Source organism: Hemitrygon akajei, chromosome 1 (genome assembly GCF_048418815.1).
Source record: "Hemitrygon akajei chromosome 1, sHemAka1.3, whole genome shotgun sequence".
Classification (NCBI taxonomy): domain Eukaryota; kingdom Metazoa; phylum Chordata; class Chondrichthyes; order Myliobatiformes; family Dasyatidae; genus Hemitrygon; species Hemitrygon akajei.
In genome coordinates, this window is record NC_133124.1 from 109,723,687 (window position 1) to 109,740,693 (window position 17,007).

At 43.6% G+C, this 17,007-nt stretch overlaps 1 protein-coding gene across 4 annotated transcripts in view; it reads left to right on the forward strand.

Annotated features, from left to right (window-relative positions):
- The first annotated feature begins 3,741 nt into the window (after nucleotides 1-3,741).
- The window catches only part of bbs9 (Bardet-Biedl syndrome 9), a 372,439-nt gene continuing 359,173 nt past the window's right edge, over nucleotides 3,742-17,007 (forward strand). For 3 of the 4 annotated variants that reach the window (XM_073049830.1, XM_073049803.1, XM_073049822.1), the window contains exons 1-3: nucleotides 3,742-3,834; nucleotides 14,869-14,984; nucleotides 15,555-15,705. In XM_073049830.1, coding sequence (XP_072905931.1) covers nucleotides 14,879-14,984; nucleotides 15,555-15,705 — 257 coding nt within the window. In that variant the 5' untranslated portion in view covers nucleotides 3,742-3,834; nucleotides 14,869-14,878. Of the gene's footprint in view, nucleotides 3,835-14,036; nucleotides 14,097-14,868; nucleotides 14,985-15,554; nucleotides 15,706-17,007 lie in introns of all 4 variants that reach the window. The other variant, XM_073049812.1, reaches the window with a different exon arrangement.

Genomic DNA, 17,007 nt, shown 5'->3' on the forward strand with positions numbered 1-17,007 from the left:
TCAGAAAGGTGGTGTCCATTATAAAGGACGTCCAGCACCCAGGGCATGCCCTTTTCTCACTTTTACCATCAGGTAGGAGATACAGAGGCCTGAAGGCACACACTCAGCGATTCAGGAACAACTTCTTCCCCTCTGCCATCTGATTCCTAAATGGACATTGAAGCTTTGGACACAACCTCACTTTTTAAAAAAATATACGGTACTTCTGTTTTTTGCACATTTTTAAAAATCTATTCAATACACGTAATTGATTTACTTGTTTATTATGTTTTTTTCTCTCTCTGTGCTAGATTATGTATTGCTTTGAACTGCTACAGCTAAGTTAATAAATTTCACATCATACGCCGGTGATAATAAACCTGATTCTGATTCTGAAATACTGCTACGTCAGACTTTACTTTCTCCCTATCAAATTTCAAGTTGAATACAATTATATTGTGGTCACTGGTTCCCAAGGATTCTTTTACCTTAAGCCCCCAATCATCTCCAGTTCATTACATAACACCCAATCCAGTATAGCTGATCCCCTAGTAGGCTCAACAACAAACTGCTCTAAAAAGCCATCTCTTAGGAATTCAACAAACTCGCTGTCTTGAGATTCATTACAAACCTGATTTTCCCCAATCAACCTGTATGTTAAAATCTCCCATGGCTACCATAACATTGCCCTTTTGACACACCTTTTCTATTTCTGGCTGTAATCTGTGGTCCACCTCCCAGCCACTGTTGGGAGGCCTGTATGTAACTGCCATCAGGGTCCTTTTACCCTTGCAGTTTCTTAATCAACCCACAAGTATTCAACATCTTCCAATCCTATGTCACATCTTTTTACTGATTTGATGCCATTCTTTAACAGTAGAGTCACGTCACCCACTCTGCCTACCTTCCTGTCCCTACGATACAGAGTGTAACCTTGGACATTCAGCTCCAAAACTACAGCCATCCTTCAGCAATGATTCAGTGACGGCCACAACATCATGCCTGGCCATCTGTAATAGTGCAACAAGATCATCCACCTTATTTCTTATACTCCACACATTGAGATACAACTCTTTGAGCACCATACTTGCTACCCTTTTTGATTTTGCATCCCTATTGTACTGATACTCACCCTGTTGGCTACGACTATCTCCCATCACCAGCCTGCCCTTCCTGACAGTCTGCACACTATCTTTACTTTTTTACCACCTGTCTTATCCTGAGTCCCATCAATCTGGTTTCCACCCCCACCCCGCCAAATTAGTTTAAACCCTCCCCAAAAGCTCTAACAAACCTGTGCACAAGAATATTGGTCCCCTTTGGGTTTAGGTGAAACCCGTCACTTTTGAACAGGTCATACATCCCCCAGAAGAGATCCCAATGATCCAAGAACCTGAAGCCTTGGCCCCAGCACCAGCTTCTCAGCCACACATTTACCTGCCATATTGTCCTGTTTCTACCCTCACTCACGTGTGGAACAGACAGCAATCCCGAAATTACTACCCTGGAGGTCCCGCTTCACAGCTTTCTACTTAGCTCTCTAAAATCTTTTCTCAGGACCTCTTTGCTTTTCCTTCCTATGTCATTGGTACCAATATGTACCAAGACTCCCGGCTGTTCTCCCTTCCTCTCCAAAATACTGTGGATGTGATCTGAGACGTCCCTGACCCTGGAACCTGGGAGGCAACATACCATCTGGGGCTCCCCTCCACGTCCATAGGATCTGCACCTATGATATGTCGTACTTGTGCATATGACAATAAAGTCGATTTTACACTTTATTGTTAATCACGTTATGTTCCTAAAATTAAATGGCACATATTGTTTCAACAGTCTATTCACCGGTAATTTTTTCAGAAACCTCCCGCGTATTCCATTGATTAGGGGTTAATTGCTCTCAAGAAACTAACTGCTATTATAGGAAGAAAAATTATCCCCATCACCCTGCTGAAAATCTAAAGAATTGTAAGAGGAGAGATTTCCAACATATCCCAGCACAACGTGCTATTTCTAGAATGGGTGGACACAATAAAACATCTTACAAATATTCAGCACGTTTCGTCATGCTGGAAAAACAGGCATATTTTGTGGAAAGAGAAACACTATAAACTTTTCACGTCGAGGACCTTCGGAAAGCGTCCACCTCTACCTGAAAATTTAACTGTTCTGTTTCCACGTTTGACAGCTGGCCTGCTGAATGTTTTCAAAATTTCCTGCTTAGATCCAGACTTTTGATTTTCTTTTAGTAAAGTTTAGTGGTGGTTGGCAGACCAGCACATGTGCATTACCGCCAGCTCCTGAGGTGAGTATGGAGCAAAGAGACAGGAAGTACAGCCACTTTAATCCCCCCCCCAAAAAAAACTCTAATAATATTAAAAAGCCTAATGCTTTTCAGAAAGTCAAATACACATTTATGTACATTACGATGGCAGTAATATTCCAGCAAACTTTCGGGCTGGTGGGATTCGTCAGCCCTGGACGGCAGCCCGCCTAGGAAAAGGAATACTGTATTGATTTTAAACCTCCGCTGCCTTGTGGCCATGCCCACCCATGGGAAAGGCTTCGGAAGTAAATCTCCAGGAAGAAATCCCGAGCCGAGGTCCCTAAGGAAGTTTACAACTTCACTCTGGCAACCACAGTGATGACACTGGTGCTGAGCTTGCCTTTCCCTTGGACCACGTCAGTGACGTGGAGAGGGAGAACCCGCTGCATGTGTAACAGCCGGTTCTTCAAACCTTCCCACGGTCCCGCCCAGGCAGGACACAGTCCACCAGTGGCGCAAACCCACGATCACCTGGGATCGACGGCTGCCTACTATTACTACTACTACTATGTTAAATTGAATCAGTCCCAGATATCTCTATTTGGCAATTAGATGTTTCCTTTGCGCCTCATAGGATCTACATTCGTACAATATATGCTCCACCATTTCTTGACAAGTGCCCTCCCTACAAATGCCCGTATCATGCATATTAGTTCTGAACAAGGAATTATTCAACATAGTATGTCCAATACGTAAACGTGTAAGTATAGCTTCTTCCCTACTGTTATATCCATCTCCCAGTTGAGCTCCCACCATCTTCTGAATTTTATATACCGTAAACGCCGTCCTTTCTTTTCCTTATCCCAACTTTGTTATCAAGCTGATCAAATAAACTTTTTAATTATGGCTTTATGCAAAGACACCATTACATTTTCATCCTCGATTTTAAGTGATTGCTTGCCGAGAATATCTGTCACCTTGTTTCCGACAACCACTATATGGACAGGAACTCATAAGAAATGGATACGTAAGCCTAGACTCTGCAGCCTCAGAAGGTGTCTAAACTCTACATTCTATAGTCCAAAAGAATGTCTGTCCTACAATCTGAATTCTTATTAGATGTCAAAACTGAGAATGAATCAGAGCACAGTCGTACTTCTCCGATCTATTCCAAGGCTAAAAAGATAGCAACCATCTCAGATGTGAATACTGATACTTTGATAATCTTTTCTTAATAGTCACCTGAAACTTTGGAACATGAACACAAACATCTGAACGACCTGAACTGGATCTTTTGAACTCTCTGTTTAGATATGTAAGAACCCATAATATCTTTCTTATATATATTGCTGAACCAGTTGTATCACTGATATACAATCAATCTTCATCTTGATAAATTCTGATTTTCATTTGATTGGACTGAGCAAAAGAATTAGGTAAACCCAACAAACACTACAATTCCTACAAGGCAGTGGGGCAATTTCCGGCCCTGCGCACTACTGAAGCGTCGGCTCGTGGAGGCGCTATGACAACAGTGGAGCGGTTGGCGGATTAATGAGTGGAACGGCGGGCGGCGGTGGACACCGGCACCGGTTTGTATTTAATAATTTTTCACTGTTAGTCCAGCCTGGGGGGGTGGTTCTCTGAATCGCGGACCCACACGGGTAGATCTGCGAACCTTTACCGAGCCGGGACTGGATGGGGCCTCGCCCCCTACCGAGACGGGACGGAATGCCGACCCATCACAGAGCCAGGATGGGACCCCAGTCCTGCACAGAACCAGGACGTGTTCCCTACCCCTCCCAGAATCGGGTTGGGACCTGACAACGACCCCTCCACATTCCTTCTCAAAAGTTTTAGGAACAAAACTGTTAGCCGTGGGGCTGTTGGGGTTTTAGAGCTGGGTGACGGTGTCGTAATGGGTAACAACAATCCTCATACTCAGGGGGCTTCTTCATCGCGGCAGGTTTACCACCCTCCCGTGGTCTGGAATAACCTCAACATCCAGCTAATTAAGTTTGGCTTAGCCCATTATGGGCTGCTGGACAAGGCTTTTACTTTAACAGTCCGAGCAGAGATCCAGCCTGTTTCAGGCTTTGGATTTACAAAATGCAAAGCTGATTTTGCGTTGCACAAATCCTGGGCACATCTTATACATTTATGACAAAGGATCAGCATAACTACTCTGCATTTGGTATCACGTCACACATCTACGGTTATTCAGATATGGAGGGCTATTATTCCCACTCAGTCAATGATATTTTGTAAAGATATTTATTTACATTACAAAAAATAAATTATAGTTTAGATTTTAAGATCTTAGCGGTAATGTTTGCAAGATTAAATGTGTGGAGCAGCATCACAACAAGCTCTGTTTGGATCCCATGTTGAATGAAGGAAAATATGGTGAGGCACTTCATAAGAAAGTCAAGTTGCAAGGAGAAATTTGGCCAGATGGCTAAAACCTCGAGGAGCATAGTGAGAGGAGTAGTTGAGGGAAGGACCCCTTGGTACTGAGTTATTAGTTATCCAAATCTAGCTTGATAGCTGGGGTGATGGTGAAGAGGACTTTATGCATGTTGGGACATGATCGACTCTGTTTTCATTTGCAAAGTCTGCAGAAAATAGATCAAGGGATTTTGCATGGTCTAATGCCCTTCAAGAAAGAAACTAACAGGAGGGAACTAGATGGCTTTATATGACATTCCAGTCATTTTGTAGTCATCCATATTAAGATCATGTTTTTCTTTCCAAATTTCAGAGTATTAACTGAAGTTCTATTCCATAGCTGTGGAGGACATAATAAATAGAGCAGTAATTCAAGTAACAATTTGGAACATGATTGATGCCCCAAGAAGGGAGATGCTGGAAAATCAAGGGGATGAAAGTTGACACTCCCTGACCCAATAGCCTACGTCATCAAGTTTTTTCAGAGGTGGATGTGGAGGACATGGATGTGTTAGTGACTATTTCTCAGTATTTATTAATTCTGGAAGATAGAAAATAGTTTACAATTAAGAAATGAGAGTGAGCAAAATGGGGAACTACAGACCAGGTAACCTAACATTAGTTCTTGGAAGGAATGAAAAGCTTGTCTTGCATTCTGTTTGAAAAGTTTTCATTATATCTTGGTTGAGGTCAAAGGCCTCCGTTGGTCAGAATTGACCCCGGATGTTGTGTCCTAGCTGTCTAGATACACAAGCCTGGGCAGTATCATATGAAGAGCAAGCTATTGTCCATGTAGCAAGCTCACCCTCTCCATGTATCTGATGAAACCAAAGGACCAGCAGAAACTGATAGGTACGGTTTGGTATCAGCGGTGTCACAGGAGTTGCCAGTCAGCGTTGAACTCAATGCATGACAGCCTTAGGATTTTTCCTTGGGGTTTACTCCCAAATCCTTCCCCATGATATAGGCACAAGGCAGCAGAGGCTTGAGATCAGAGTTTTCCTTCTTGATGAGCTGTCAATCATGGCTGACGAGTTCCATCTGCCCAAAGTTTTAAAGCATCAGTAACCCACCTTTGCCCCTTCTCCTACTCTCCTGTCAGTCGAAGTTGCACCAGACTTAGTACTAAGCCACATGTGAAGCCTAGAAGCTGGACTTAGTTGACAAAGACTATTTGAAGGGCACGTCATTGGGAGCATTTAATAGGTAGTGGGAGCTTGTCCTTATTACCACTCCCAGTAATAACAACCTTAAGGAACCAAATCTTGGTACAATAATAATAAACCAATATTAAAGTTAAAACAAAGCTCACAGCGGCCTTCAGTCATCATGAGCACTCGCTTGTGGGAGAGGCAGACTTGGTTTAAAAAGAGCTTGGGGCCTTTAGGTGGTGTTCGATCGTGGTAGTCTATTAGGCACTTGGCAAAGGCCAATAAAAAGAGGTGGGGTGTAAGCGGAGCACCCATTATTGGAGTAGGCCAGTGTTAGAGTTTTCAAGCTTTGGCTCAGCAGGCTTGGGCAAGAACAGGCAGAGATTAAGGGTAACACACACAAAACGCTGGAGGAACACAGCAGGCCAGGCAGCATCTATAGGGAGAAGCGCTGTCGACGTTTCAGGCTGAGACCCTCCATCAGGACTAACTGAAAGGAAAGATAGTAAGAGATTTGAACATAGGAGGGGAAAATGCGAAATGATAGAAGACTGGAGGGGGTGGGGTGAAGCTGAGAGCCAGAAAGGTGATTGGCAAAAGGGATACAGTGCTAGAGAAGGGAAAGGATCATGGGACGGGAGGTCTAGGGAGAAAGAAAGGGGGAGGGGAGCACCAGAGGAAGAAGAACAGGCAGAGTGATGGGCAGAGAGAGAAAGAAAAAAAAGGGAGGGGAAAAAAACAATTAAATATATCAGGGATGGGGTAAGAAGGGGAGGAGGGGCATCAACAGAAGTTAGAGAAGTCAATGTTCTTGCCATCAGGTTGGAGGCTACCCAGCCGGTATATAAGGTGTTGTTCCTCCAACCTGAGTGTGGACAGTAGAGGAGGCCATGGATAGACATATCAGAATGGGACGTGGAATTAAAATGTGTGTCAGAATGGGAATGGAGATTAAGGGTGCTGTTTTGTTTGGTATCATTTCATTTGATTGTAGAACTAGGCTTGAGAAGTAAGAGCCAAAGGTGTAACAAGCCTGGCGAGAAGAGGCTGACCTAGGTGAGTGCAAAACCCAAAGGGTTCAGAGAAGAGGCACAGGTGAGAACAGGTAAGCCTTTTTTGTTGTCTGTAAATCGTTGGATCTTGACTCACTGCAGGCAGGATGATAGTTAAGGTGGTGGAATGTTCCTCTTGTAAGATGTGGGATTGCAGTGTACCTAATAGTTTCCCTGATGACTACATCTGCGGGAAGTGCACCCAACTTCAGCTTCTGACTGACCAGGTCAAGAAACTGGAGCTGGATGTACTCGGATCATCCAGGAGGCTGAAAACCTCATAGATGAAATTTTTATTGAGGTGGTCACATCCAAAGTGCAGCTTCAGGTAGTAGATTGCTGATAACCAGAAGAAGTAAGGGGAGTAAGCAGTTAGTGTGGGGTTCCCATCAGCAACAAGTATTCACCTTTGGATACTGCTGGTGGGGATAACCAATCAGGGCACTGCATTAGCAGCCAGGCCAGAGGCACAGGGGTTAGCTCTGAGGCACAGCAGGGAAGGGTAACATCAGGCAGAGTGATAGTGATGGGAGACACACAGGAGATTCTGTGGCAGCAATAGAGACTCCAAGAAGGTGTGTTGCCTCCCAGGAGTTAGGGTCCAGGAATGTTCTTAAGGGGGAGGATGAGCAGACAGCAATTGTGATGCACATTGGCACCAATGACATAGGTTGAAAAGGAGAAGAGACCCTGCGTAGTGGGTATAAGTGAATTAGGCAAGAGGCTGAAGAACAGGATTTCCAAGGGAGTTATCTATTATTCTCAGTGCCATATGTTAGCCAGGACAGAAATAGGATAACATTACAGATAAATGAGTGTCTGAAGAACTGTTGCAGCGGATAGGGTTTCAGGTTCTTGAATCAATGAAACCTCTTCTGAGGCAGAGGTGACCTGTACAAGAGAGATGGGTTGCACATAAACTGGAGGGGTACCAATGTCCTGGCCGGGAGGTTCGCTCATGCTACGTGGGAGGGTTTAAACTCGTTTGGCAGGGGGATGGGAACCAGAGCTCCAGGTCAGAAAGTAGAGGGATGGAGAGGAAGGTAGATGTTAGGGCCAGTAAAACCAGGAAGGAGCAAAGTAACAGATATGATGGAAAGGGTAGTTTGAAGTGTGTATTTTATTGATAGGTGTATTACAGGTAAAAGTGATGAACTTAGAGTATGGACCAGTACATGGAACTATGTTGGGACCATTGCAGAGACGTGGTTGAAAGAGGGACAGAAATGGGTGCTTAATATCTTGGGATTTTGATGGTATAGAAAAGATAGGTAAAAGAGTGGGTGAGGGAATGGTACTACTAATTAGGGACAGTATCACAGTTGCACTCAAATGGGACAAAATGGAGGGCTCATTCACTGATGCTATATTTGTCGAACTCAAAAATAGGAAGGGTACAATCACTCTGGGATTGTACTACAGATCCCCTCCCCTCAGCTACTGGGACACTGAGGAACAGATATACAGGTAGATTAAGGAAAAGTGTGAAAACAATAGGGTTGTTGTCACTGGGACTTACTTAGTGCAGAAAGTTTAAATAAGATAGAATTTGTTAGTTTCATCCAGGAGGATTTCTTAAATCAATATGTAGATAGTCCAACAAGAGCGGTGGGGGTGGAGCTATACTGGGCCTGGTGTTGGGTAATGAGTCTGGTCAGGTGACTGATCTTTCAGTGGGTGAGCAGTTAGGGGATGGCAACAACAACTCCTTAAGGTTTAAGATAGGATAAGCATTGACCTTGCAGGAGAGTATTAAATTGGACCAGGACAAATTATGAGACCATTAGGTAGGAATTAGGGAGAGTTAATTGGGAACAGCTGCTTTTGGGCAAGTCCACATCTGACATGTGGAGGGTGTTTAAAGACCAACTGCACAGGGAACAGGGCAGGTATGTTTCAGTCAAAAGGAAGGACAAGGCTGGCAAGGTATAAGAACCTTGGGAGGTGATGAATTTAGTCAAGAAGAAGAAGGGCCAGTAAGTAAAGCTAGGTTTGAACAGAGCCTCTGAAGGTTATAAAGGAGCCAGGAAAGAACTCAAGAAGGAAATTATGAATACCAGGAGGGACCATGGGAGTTCTGCTGAGATAGTACAGGAGTTATGATATAACATATTTTGTACAATTTAAGTTTCCCTATTTGAGGAAGATTTGGAGTTAGTGTAACTTAGGTTTGCAGCATTTCAAGACCAATTTGAAGACGTTTGGGCAGAAGTACAATAGGTTATCTCATTTGATCTAAGGTTAAGAGAGAGTTCTTTTCCCCAGATGGTTGGAAAGCTTCAGAGTTGTCTACCTCGGTGGCTAATTTATTCAGTATATTCAGGACAGACTGATGTTTGTTAGGTATTTGTATAAAAGCTTGAGGAATGTGTTGGTGTGTAGCATGGAGGTTTTTAAATGTCATAGGCATTGTTTAATGGGTTTATGTCAGATTTTGATGTTATAGATAGTTACTATGTTGCTTTTTACAAAAATGGAAAAGTGGTCAAAGGCTAACTCAAGCAGGTAATGCTAATAATGCTCTGAATCAGATGAAAGTATTTTATATTTGTTAGAGAAAATCAATGAATATTTTAATATTGTACTTTATATTTGATTAAAATTATTAAATTTCTCAAGTTGTGCTATCAAACATAGTTTGATACTTGGGCTTCATAAACCTCAATGTTCTGATATGCTTCAGCTGCTGGTTTTATTCATAAAATGTGTAGCCTGTTCAGTTGTTAGCACAGAGGTATATCACTTCTCTTATATTTTAATGTGTTTTACATTTATATTGGTGCTTAAGGTAAAGTAAAAAATTCTGAGAACCTCATATGGAGGGAGGCCCAGAGGTGGTCTGTCCTGGGGTTGGAGGCCTGTCTGTGTGTGATGGGATAGGTTGGAAAGGAGTTTCTTCTAGCAATGCACACAAAATGCTGGAGGAACTCAGTAGGCCAGGCAGCATCTGTGGAAAAGAGTACATTTGATGTTTTGGGCCGAGTCTCTTTGCCCTGAATGAGTTTGTTCTGTTGTTATTGCTTGTGTTCTGCTGAACATTGTAGGTATGTTGTGTTGGCTCTGGAATGTGTGGAGGAACTTGTGGGCTGCCTCCAGCACTTTGTAGGGTGTGATGGTTAATGCAAACAACACTTCACTGTATGTTTGAATACACTATGTTATAAGTAAATCTGAGTCTGAAATAAATTACACACACAATGCTGGAGGAACTCAGCAGGTCAGGCCTCGTCTAAGGAAATGAATACTGTAAACAGTTGAAGTTTTGGGCCGAGATGCTATCAGGACTGGAAAAGAAGGGGGACGGTGCCAAAATAAAAAGGTGGGGTAGGGGAAGGATGACAAACTAGAAGGTGACAGGTGAAGCCAGGTGGGTGCGGGCAGAGAGATGAAGCCAAAAGCTGGGAGGTGATGGGTGGAAAAGGCATAGGGCTGGAGAAGGAGAAATCTGATAGGAAAATGGACTGTGGGTGAAAGGGAAGAGGGGGGCACCAGGGGAAAGGTGATAGGCAGGTGAGGAGAATGGAATAAGAGGCTGGGGGTGGCTGTAGGTAGGGCATTCCAGGATTTTGACCCAGTGATGGTGAAGAAACAGCAATATGTTTCCAAGTTAGAATGGTGTGTAGCTTGGAGAGCAACTTCCAAGAGATGACACTTCCATGCTTTTGTTGCTTTGATCCTTCTTGCAGTTAGAGGTTGTGGATTTGGAAGATTGTGTCAAAGAAATTTTGGTGAGTTAGAATCATAAAATCATAGTTAGCATTCAGCATTGAAACAGGCCCTTTGACCCAACTTGTCTGTGCCAATTAAGGTGCCTTGCTGAGTTTGTACCATGTGCTTGCATTTTGTCCCTGACTCCTTAAACCTTCCCTATACGTGCAGATGTTCAATGTCTTGTAAGCATTGTATTTGTACTTTACCATTTCCTTCAGGTGCTCATTCCATATACCTGGTACATTCAGTGTGGGGGGAAAAATTGTCCTTCAAATCCCCATTAAATCCTTCCCCTCTCAAACCTGTGCCTTCACGTTTTAGACTCCACTACCCTGGTAAAAGACTGTAACAGTCTACCTTATGTGTATTAAAGAAAATTGAACTCTAAATGACAAAATTGTTCCCAGTCAGTAGAGACTCCAGAACCAAGAGACTCACCTTCATAATATCAAAGTTCAGAGTAAATTTATTATCAAAGTACATATATGCTACTATATACAACTCTAAGAATCATTTTCTTGTGAGTATGCTATAGAATAATAACCATATCAGAATCAATGAAAGACTGCCCAACTAGGGCATCCAACCAGAGTGTAGAAGACAACAAACTGTGCAAATAGAATAAGAAGAAATATGTAATAAATATTGAGAACATGAAATGAAGAGTCCTTGAAAGTGAGTTCATTGGTTGTAGGAACATTTCAATGATGGGGCACGATGAATTTGAGTGATGTAATCCCCTTTGCCTGATGGTTGAGGGGTTGTAACTGTTACTAAACCTGGTGGTATGAGTCCCGAGGCTCTTGTATCTTCTTCCTGATGGCAGCAGTAAGAAGAGAGCATTTCCTGGGTGCTGGTGGTCCCTGATGATGGCTGCTGCTTTCTTGTGACAGCATTTCATATAGATGCCCTCAATGGTTCGGAGGGTTTTATCTATGAAGGTCTGGGCTGTTTCACTACTTCTTGTAGGATTTTCAGTTCAAGGGCATTGTTTCCATACCAGGCTAAGCTGCATCCTGTCAATATACTCTGCACTACACATCTATAGAAGTTTGTCAAAGTTCTAGATGTAAGCCAAGTCTCTGCAAACTCCTAAGGAAGTAGAGGTGCTGCTGTGATTTCTTTGTATTTGCATTCGTGTTGTGCCCAGGATGAGTCCTCCAAAATAATAACACAGAGGAATTTAAAGTCATGATGCTCCAATGAAGACTGGCTCATGGACCTCTGATTTCCTTTTCCAGAAGTCTATAATCAGCTCCTTGGTCTTGCTGTCATTAAGAGGTTGTTATTATGACACCACTTAGATTTTCAATCTCCCTCCTGTATGCTGATTCATCACCACCTTTGATATGGCCTACAACAACGGTGTCATCAGCAACCTTAAATATGGCATTGGAGCTCTGCTAAACCACACAGTCACAAGTGCTAATGGAGGTTGTGGATGTGACGTTGTTGGCAATCCGAATGGACAGGGTCTGCAATTGAGCAAATCCAGCATTCAATTGCAGAAGGAGGTATTGAGGCCAAGGTCTTGAAACTTGTAGATTGAATTTGATACAGAGGAGATGTCAGGGGTAAGTTTTTTTTTTTACGCAGAGTGGTGAGTGTGTGGAATGGGCTGTCGGCGGCAGAGGCGGAAACGATAGGGTCTTTTGAGAGACTCCTGAATGGCTACATGGAGCTTAGGAAAATAGAGGGCTATGTGTAAAGCCTAGGAAGTTCTAAGGTAGGGACATGTTCAGCACAGCTTTGTGGGCCGAAGGGCCTGTATTGTGCTGTAGGTTTTCTATGTTTCTATGACTTTATTACTTCATATATTTGAGTAAAAATCTTTAGTTACATCTCCATCTAAATGTGCAATTTTTAGTAATTTATAATAAATAGCATGTACAACAGGACAGTCGATAATAGAAACACAATTGTTTCAGCATGAATTAATCAGTCTGATGGCCTGGTGGAAGAAGCTGTCCTTGGAGTCTGTTGGTCCTGGATTTAATGCTGCCGTACTGTTTCCTGGATGGTAGCAGCTGGAACAGTTTTTGGTTGGAGTGACTCGTGTCCCCAATAATTCTTTGGGCCCTTTTTACACACCTGTTTTACATTTACACTTGTAAATGTCCTAAATAGTGGGAAGTTCACATCTACAAATGTGCTGGGCTGTCCGCACCACTCTCTGCAGAGTTCTGCGATTGAAGTTTCCATACCAGGTAGTGATGCAGCCAGTCAGGATGCTCTCAATTGTGCTCCTATAGAATGTTCTTAGGATTTGGGGGCCCACACCAAACTTCTTCAACTGTCTTGAGGTGAAAGAGGCGCTGTTGTGCCTTTTTCACCATACAGCTGGTATGTACAGACCACGTGAGATCTTCAGTGATGTTTATGCCGAGGAACTTAAAGCTGTTCACCCTCTCAACCCCAGATCCATTGATGTCAATAGGGGGCAGCCTGTCTTCATTCCTCCTGTAATCCACAACCAACTCCTTTGTTTTTGCGACTTTGAGGGAGAGGTTGTTTTCTTGCCACCACTGTGTCAGGGTGATGACTTCTCTATAGGCTGCCTCATTATTATTTGAGATTAGGCCAATCAGTGCAGTGTTGTCAATAAAGTTAATTAGCAGCTTGGAGCCATGGGTGGCGACACAGTCTTGGGTATACAGAGAGTAAAGGAGGGGGTTTAGTACACAGCCCTGAGGGACAACTGTGTTGAGGGGCAGAGATGAGGCAGCCCACTCTTACCAGCTGCCAGCGATCTGACAGGAAGTCCAGGATCCAGCTATACAAGGCAGGATGAAGGCTGAGTTCTCTGAGCTTGTGGAGCTTGGAGGGAATTATGGTGTTGAATGCTGAACTGTAGTCCTAGAACAGCATTCTCACATACACATCTGGAGAAAAAGGACGCTTAAGGACGGTGTGTAAAGCTGTGGCTAATGTGTCATCTGTCAATTGGTTGTGTCAGTAGCCGAATTGTAGGCATTCCAGTGTGGGTGGTAGTATGCTGCAGATGTAGTCTTTGACCAGCCTCTCAAAGCATTTGTTTATTACTGATCATACCATCTACACCAACATTCTCTGTCAAGTGGGGAAGTCATTCTAAGAGTCAGGACCTTCCAGAGGGAAATACCAACCCTTCGAGCCCTTACTCTACAAGGGGTTATAAGGGTCAAGTCCCTTCAGGCTGAAATAGACCATTCTCTCCCAACTCCCCCAAAACAAAATGCCAAAGTACAAGAAGCCAAATAATTTGGACATCGGGACATCAGTGGTTCAGACATGTTCCCTTGCTCTTTTTTGGTACTGGAACGATGGTGAATGTTTTGAAGCAGGAGGCACTCTACACTGGGAGAAGGTATTAGCTTTGAGGGGATGATGGTATTGAATGCTGAGCTGTAGTCGATAAAAGAGCTTCCTGATGTATGCATCTTTGTTGTCTAGATGTCACATGGTTCAGCGAAGAGCCAGTGAGATTGCATCTACTGTGGACCTGTTGCTTCGGTAGGCAAATTGGGAGCAGATTAAGTCGTTTCTCAGGCAAGAGTTGTTATGTTTATCACCAACTTCTCAAAATGCTTCATTGTAAATGTAATGTTACTGGCTGATGGTCATTGAGGCAGATCACCATGCTCTTCATGGGCACTGGTATAATTGAAGCCTACTTGAAGCAGGTGGGTACTACACACTGCTAAAGCGAGGGATTAAAGATCTCAGTGAACACACCAGCGAGTTGGTCAGCAGAGGTCTTTAGTACTTGGCCAGGTATCCCATCTGGGCTGACGCTAGTCGTGGGTTCACCCTCATGAACGTTGCTCACCCTTTGTCCTCAGAGACTGAAATCATAGTATCATTGGGGAATGTGGGAAGTTATGATAGTTCCTCTTTGTTTTGATGGTGAAAACAAACATAGATGGCTTTGAGCTCATTCAGAATATGGAGTATAATGTTTAGACCAGGAATCAGGAGAAATGTCATCCAGAAGGTTTTTCAATGTCAGAAAGAGATGGAGACCAAGTCATCAAATATATTCCAAAAAGAGGTAGATAAATTTGGTAATACTAAAGGGAATGTAAGGAGAAAGTACGACCAGGGTACTGAAGTGGATTATCATATTTAATGATTGAGTGGCCCTGGAAGGCCGAATGGCCTGCTTAATGCTCTCATAATTTTGATTGTCTTTATGTTGACTATGTGTAAGTTCAGTTGTGTTCCTGTGTCAGTTCTAACAATCATGCGCTTCAGCTATCTGAGTTCTTTGCTTTGGTGATTTCAGGTTGTAGAAGATGTCCTTGTTTAAAGCTCGAGATTGGTGGTCCACATCTGTGGGCGAGCAGGAGGAATTTGACCAGGGATGTTTATGTGTTGCTAATGTTGACAACACTGAAAGTGGTAAGTGTGAAAGAAGTTGACTTCACTAGAGTTTTGTCAGCAAATGAAATTGAGTATTATAATTAAAGTAGAGGTATTTGCTGGCTGTAGATTCTTCTTGTAGTTGACCTTTCTAATAAATTCTTCCTTCCCCTATCCCATTTTGATTGTGGGTAAGTGGGCAAACTCTACATGCTGAGTGACTCTCCCTTTGCCCGCAAACAATCTTTTTGTATTTATTGTGTCAGTTAAATCTATATAGTGGGCCTTATGACCCTCCTGGTTTCTTTGGAGAAAAGGTAAACGAAAGACACTCCAGACTTAATTGCTTCATTTTTGTGATTGACCTTTCCCAATCACAAATTAAACATTTAAAAAGGGCCATTTAATCTTAACGTGCTAGTTGGTGATTAGAGGCAGCTAAATCTGGGTTCTTTGTTCTGTTGCCCAGGCGTACCTGAATCTTGAGCATTTTGAAAATCAGTATTACAATAATGATCAATGATTTTGGGAACAATAACCAGTTCCCTACTTTAATGTATTGAAGGGAACAAATAATGCACTCTAATTTTGTTCTGCTTGGTTCTCCAGATAAAATCATCATTGGCAGTTATAAAGGAATTCTACGCATCTATTCTCCAGAACCTTCCAAACCTGGAGCAGCACTTCAACCAGAAGAATTAATTCTGGAAGTTCAGCTGCAGGATCCAATATTACAGGTGGAGGTTGGCAAATTTGTCTCGTAAGTAGATACATCACTGAGTAGAGTGGGAAGGGTTACATTTATAGCCAAGGTTGAAAACAAGTGTAATAGTGTTCTTTTTTAAGAACTTGGGAATATGGATTTCTAAAACATAATTTCCACTGAGGGGTATTTAAGCTCATTGCCATGTCTGATTATTTACGAGGGAAAGGAAAATCCTAATTAGTTGCAGTGTCCTGAACTAATGTAGGGGAAATTGGCCATGTTCCATTGCTCAGAAAACAACTAAAATACACATGCTGTAGTTGATGGTTTGGTCAGAACTGGAGGAAGAGTGGTGAGATTTTAGAATGAAAATAGTGGGGAGATGTGAGATGCAAGACAAAAGCCTAAATGGAAATAGTATAAAGCAGGATATTCAGTGTCACTCCTGCAGATTAAGTGCAGACTGTGCCAGGTGGCGGGCCAGTGGGGATCCCCCTTGGCTAGTAGGCCATGTGTTTAACTGGTCAACGGCCTGCTGAAGGACACTTAGCCACCCCTGCAGCATGCGAGAGGGTGTCAGAGTGCGAATTTTTTCCTTGAGCAGGCCGTTCATTCTTTCAATTAAGCCTGATGCCTGGGGGTGGTGGGGTATATGGAACAGCCACGAGATCCCCGCCTCAGCCGCTCAGGTCTGGGCTTTGGTCCCAGCAAAGTGTGAGCCCTGATCAGATTGTACCTCCCATGGGACCCCATAGAGAGAGGAGAGGTGCTGTAATCCTCTGATGGTGCCGTTCTGGTCGGCCCTCTCAAAGGGCACCGCCACCAGGACACCCGAGTGTGTGTCCACCATCGTGAGGACATACTGCTTCTTATTCTGTCGCGGGAGTGGTCCAATATAGTCGATTTGCCATACCTGACCCGCTCCCATGCCGCGACGAATGTAGCCCGGTGGCCTATTGGCCAGTCCCGTGGCTTGACTTGCTGGCAGATGGGGCAGTTATCTACAGAGGTTTTACATTGATCGAGTGTCAAGGTGACACCGAATTGTTCAGCCCAGCACCGCGTGCCATCGGCCCCTAAGTGGCCACCTTTGCGGTGTGCCCATGCAGCTAGTGCACTGGGGTCGGTGTGCCCACGCAGCTAGTGCACTGGGGTCTGTGTGCCCACGCAGCTAGTGCACTGGGGTCCGTGTCGGGGTGGAAGTGGTGGCAGATGATATTTGGTCAGCCTGGTCCACAGCAGCGTTAAACGTTGCCTCTTTATTATCTTTCCAGGTATGGGCATCCACATGGTGGACAGAAATTTTTCTGTGGGTAGCCTGGTCCCAAATGAAACGCCAGTGGTGCTGTCCCCAGA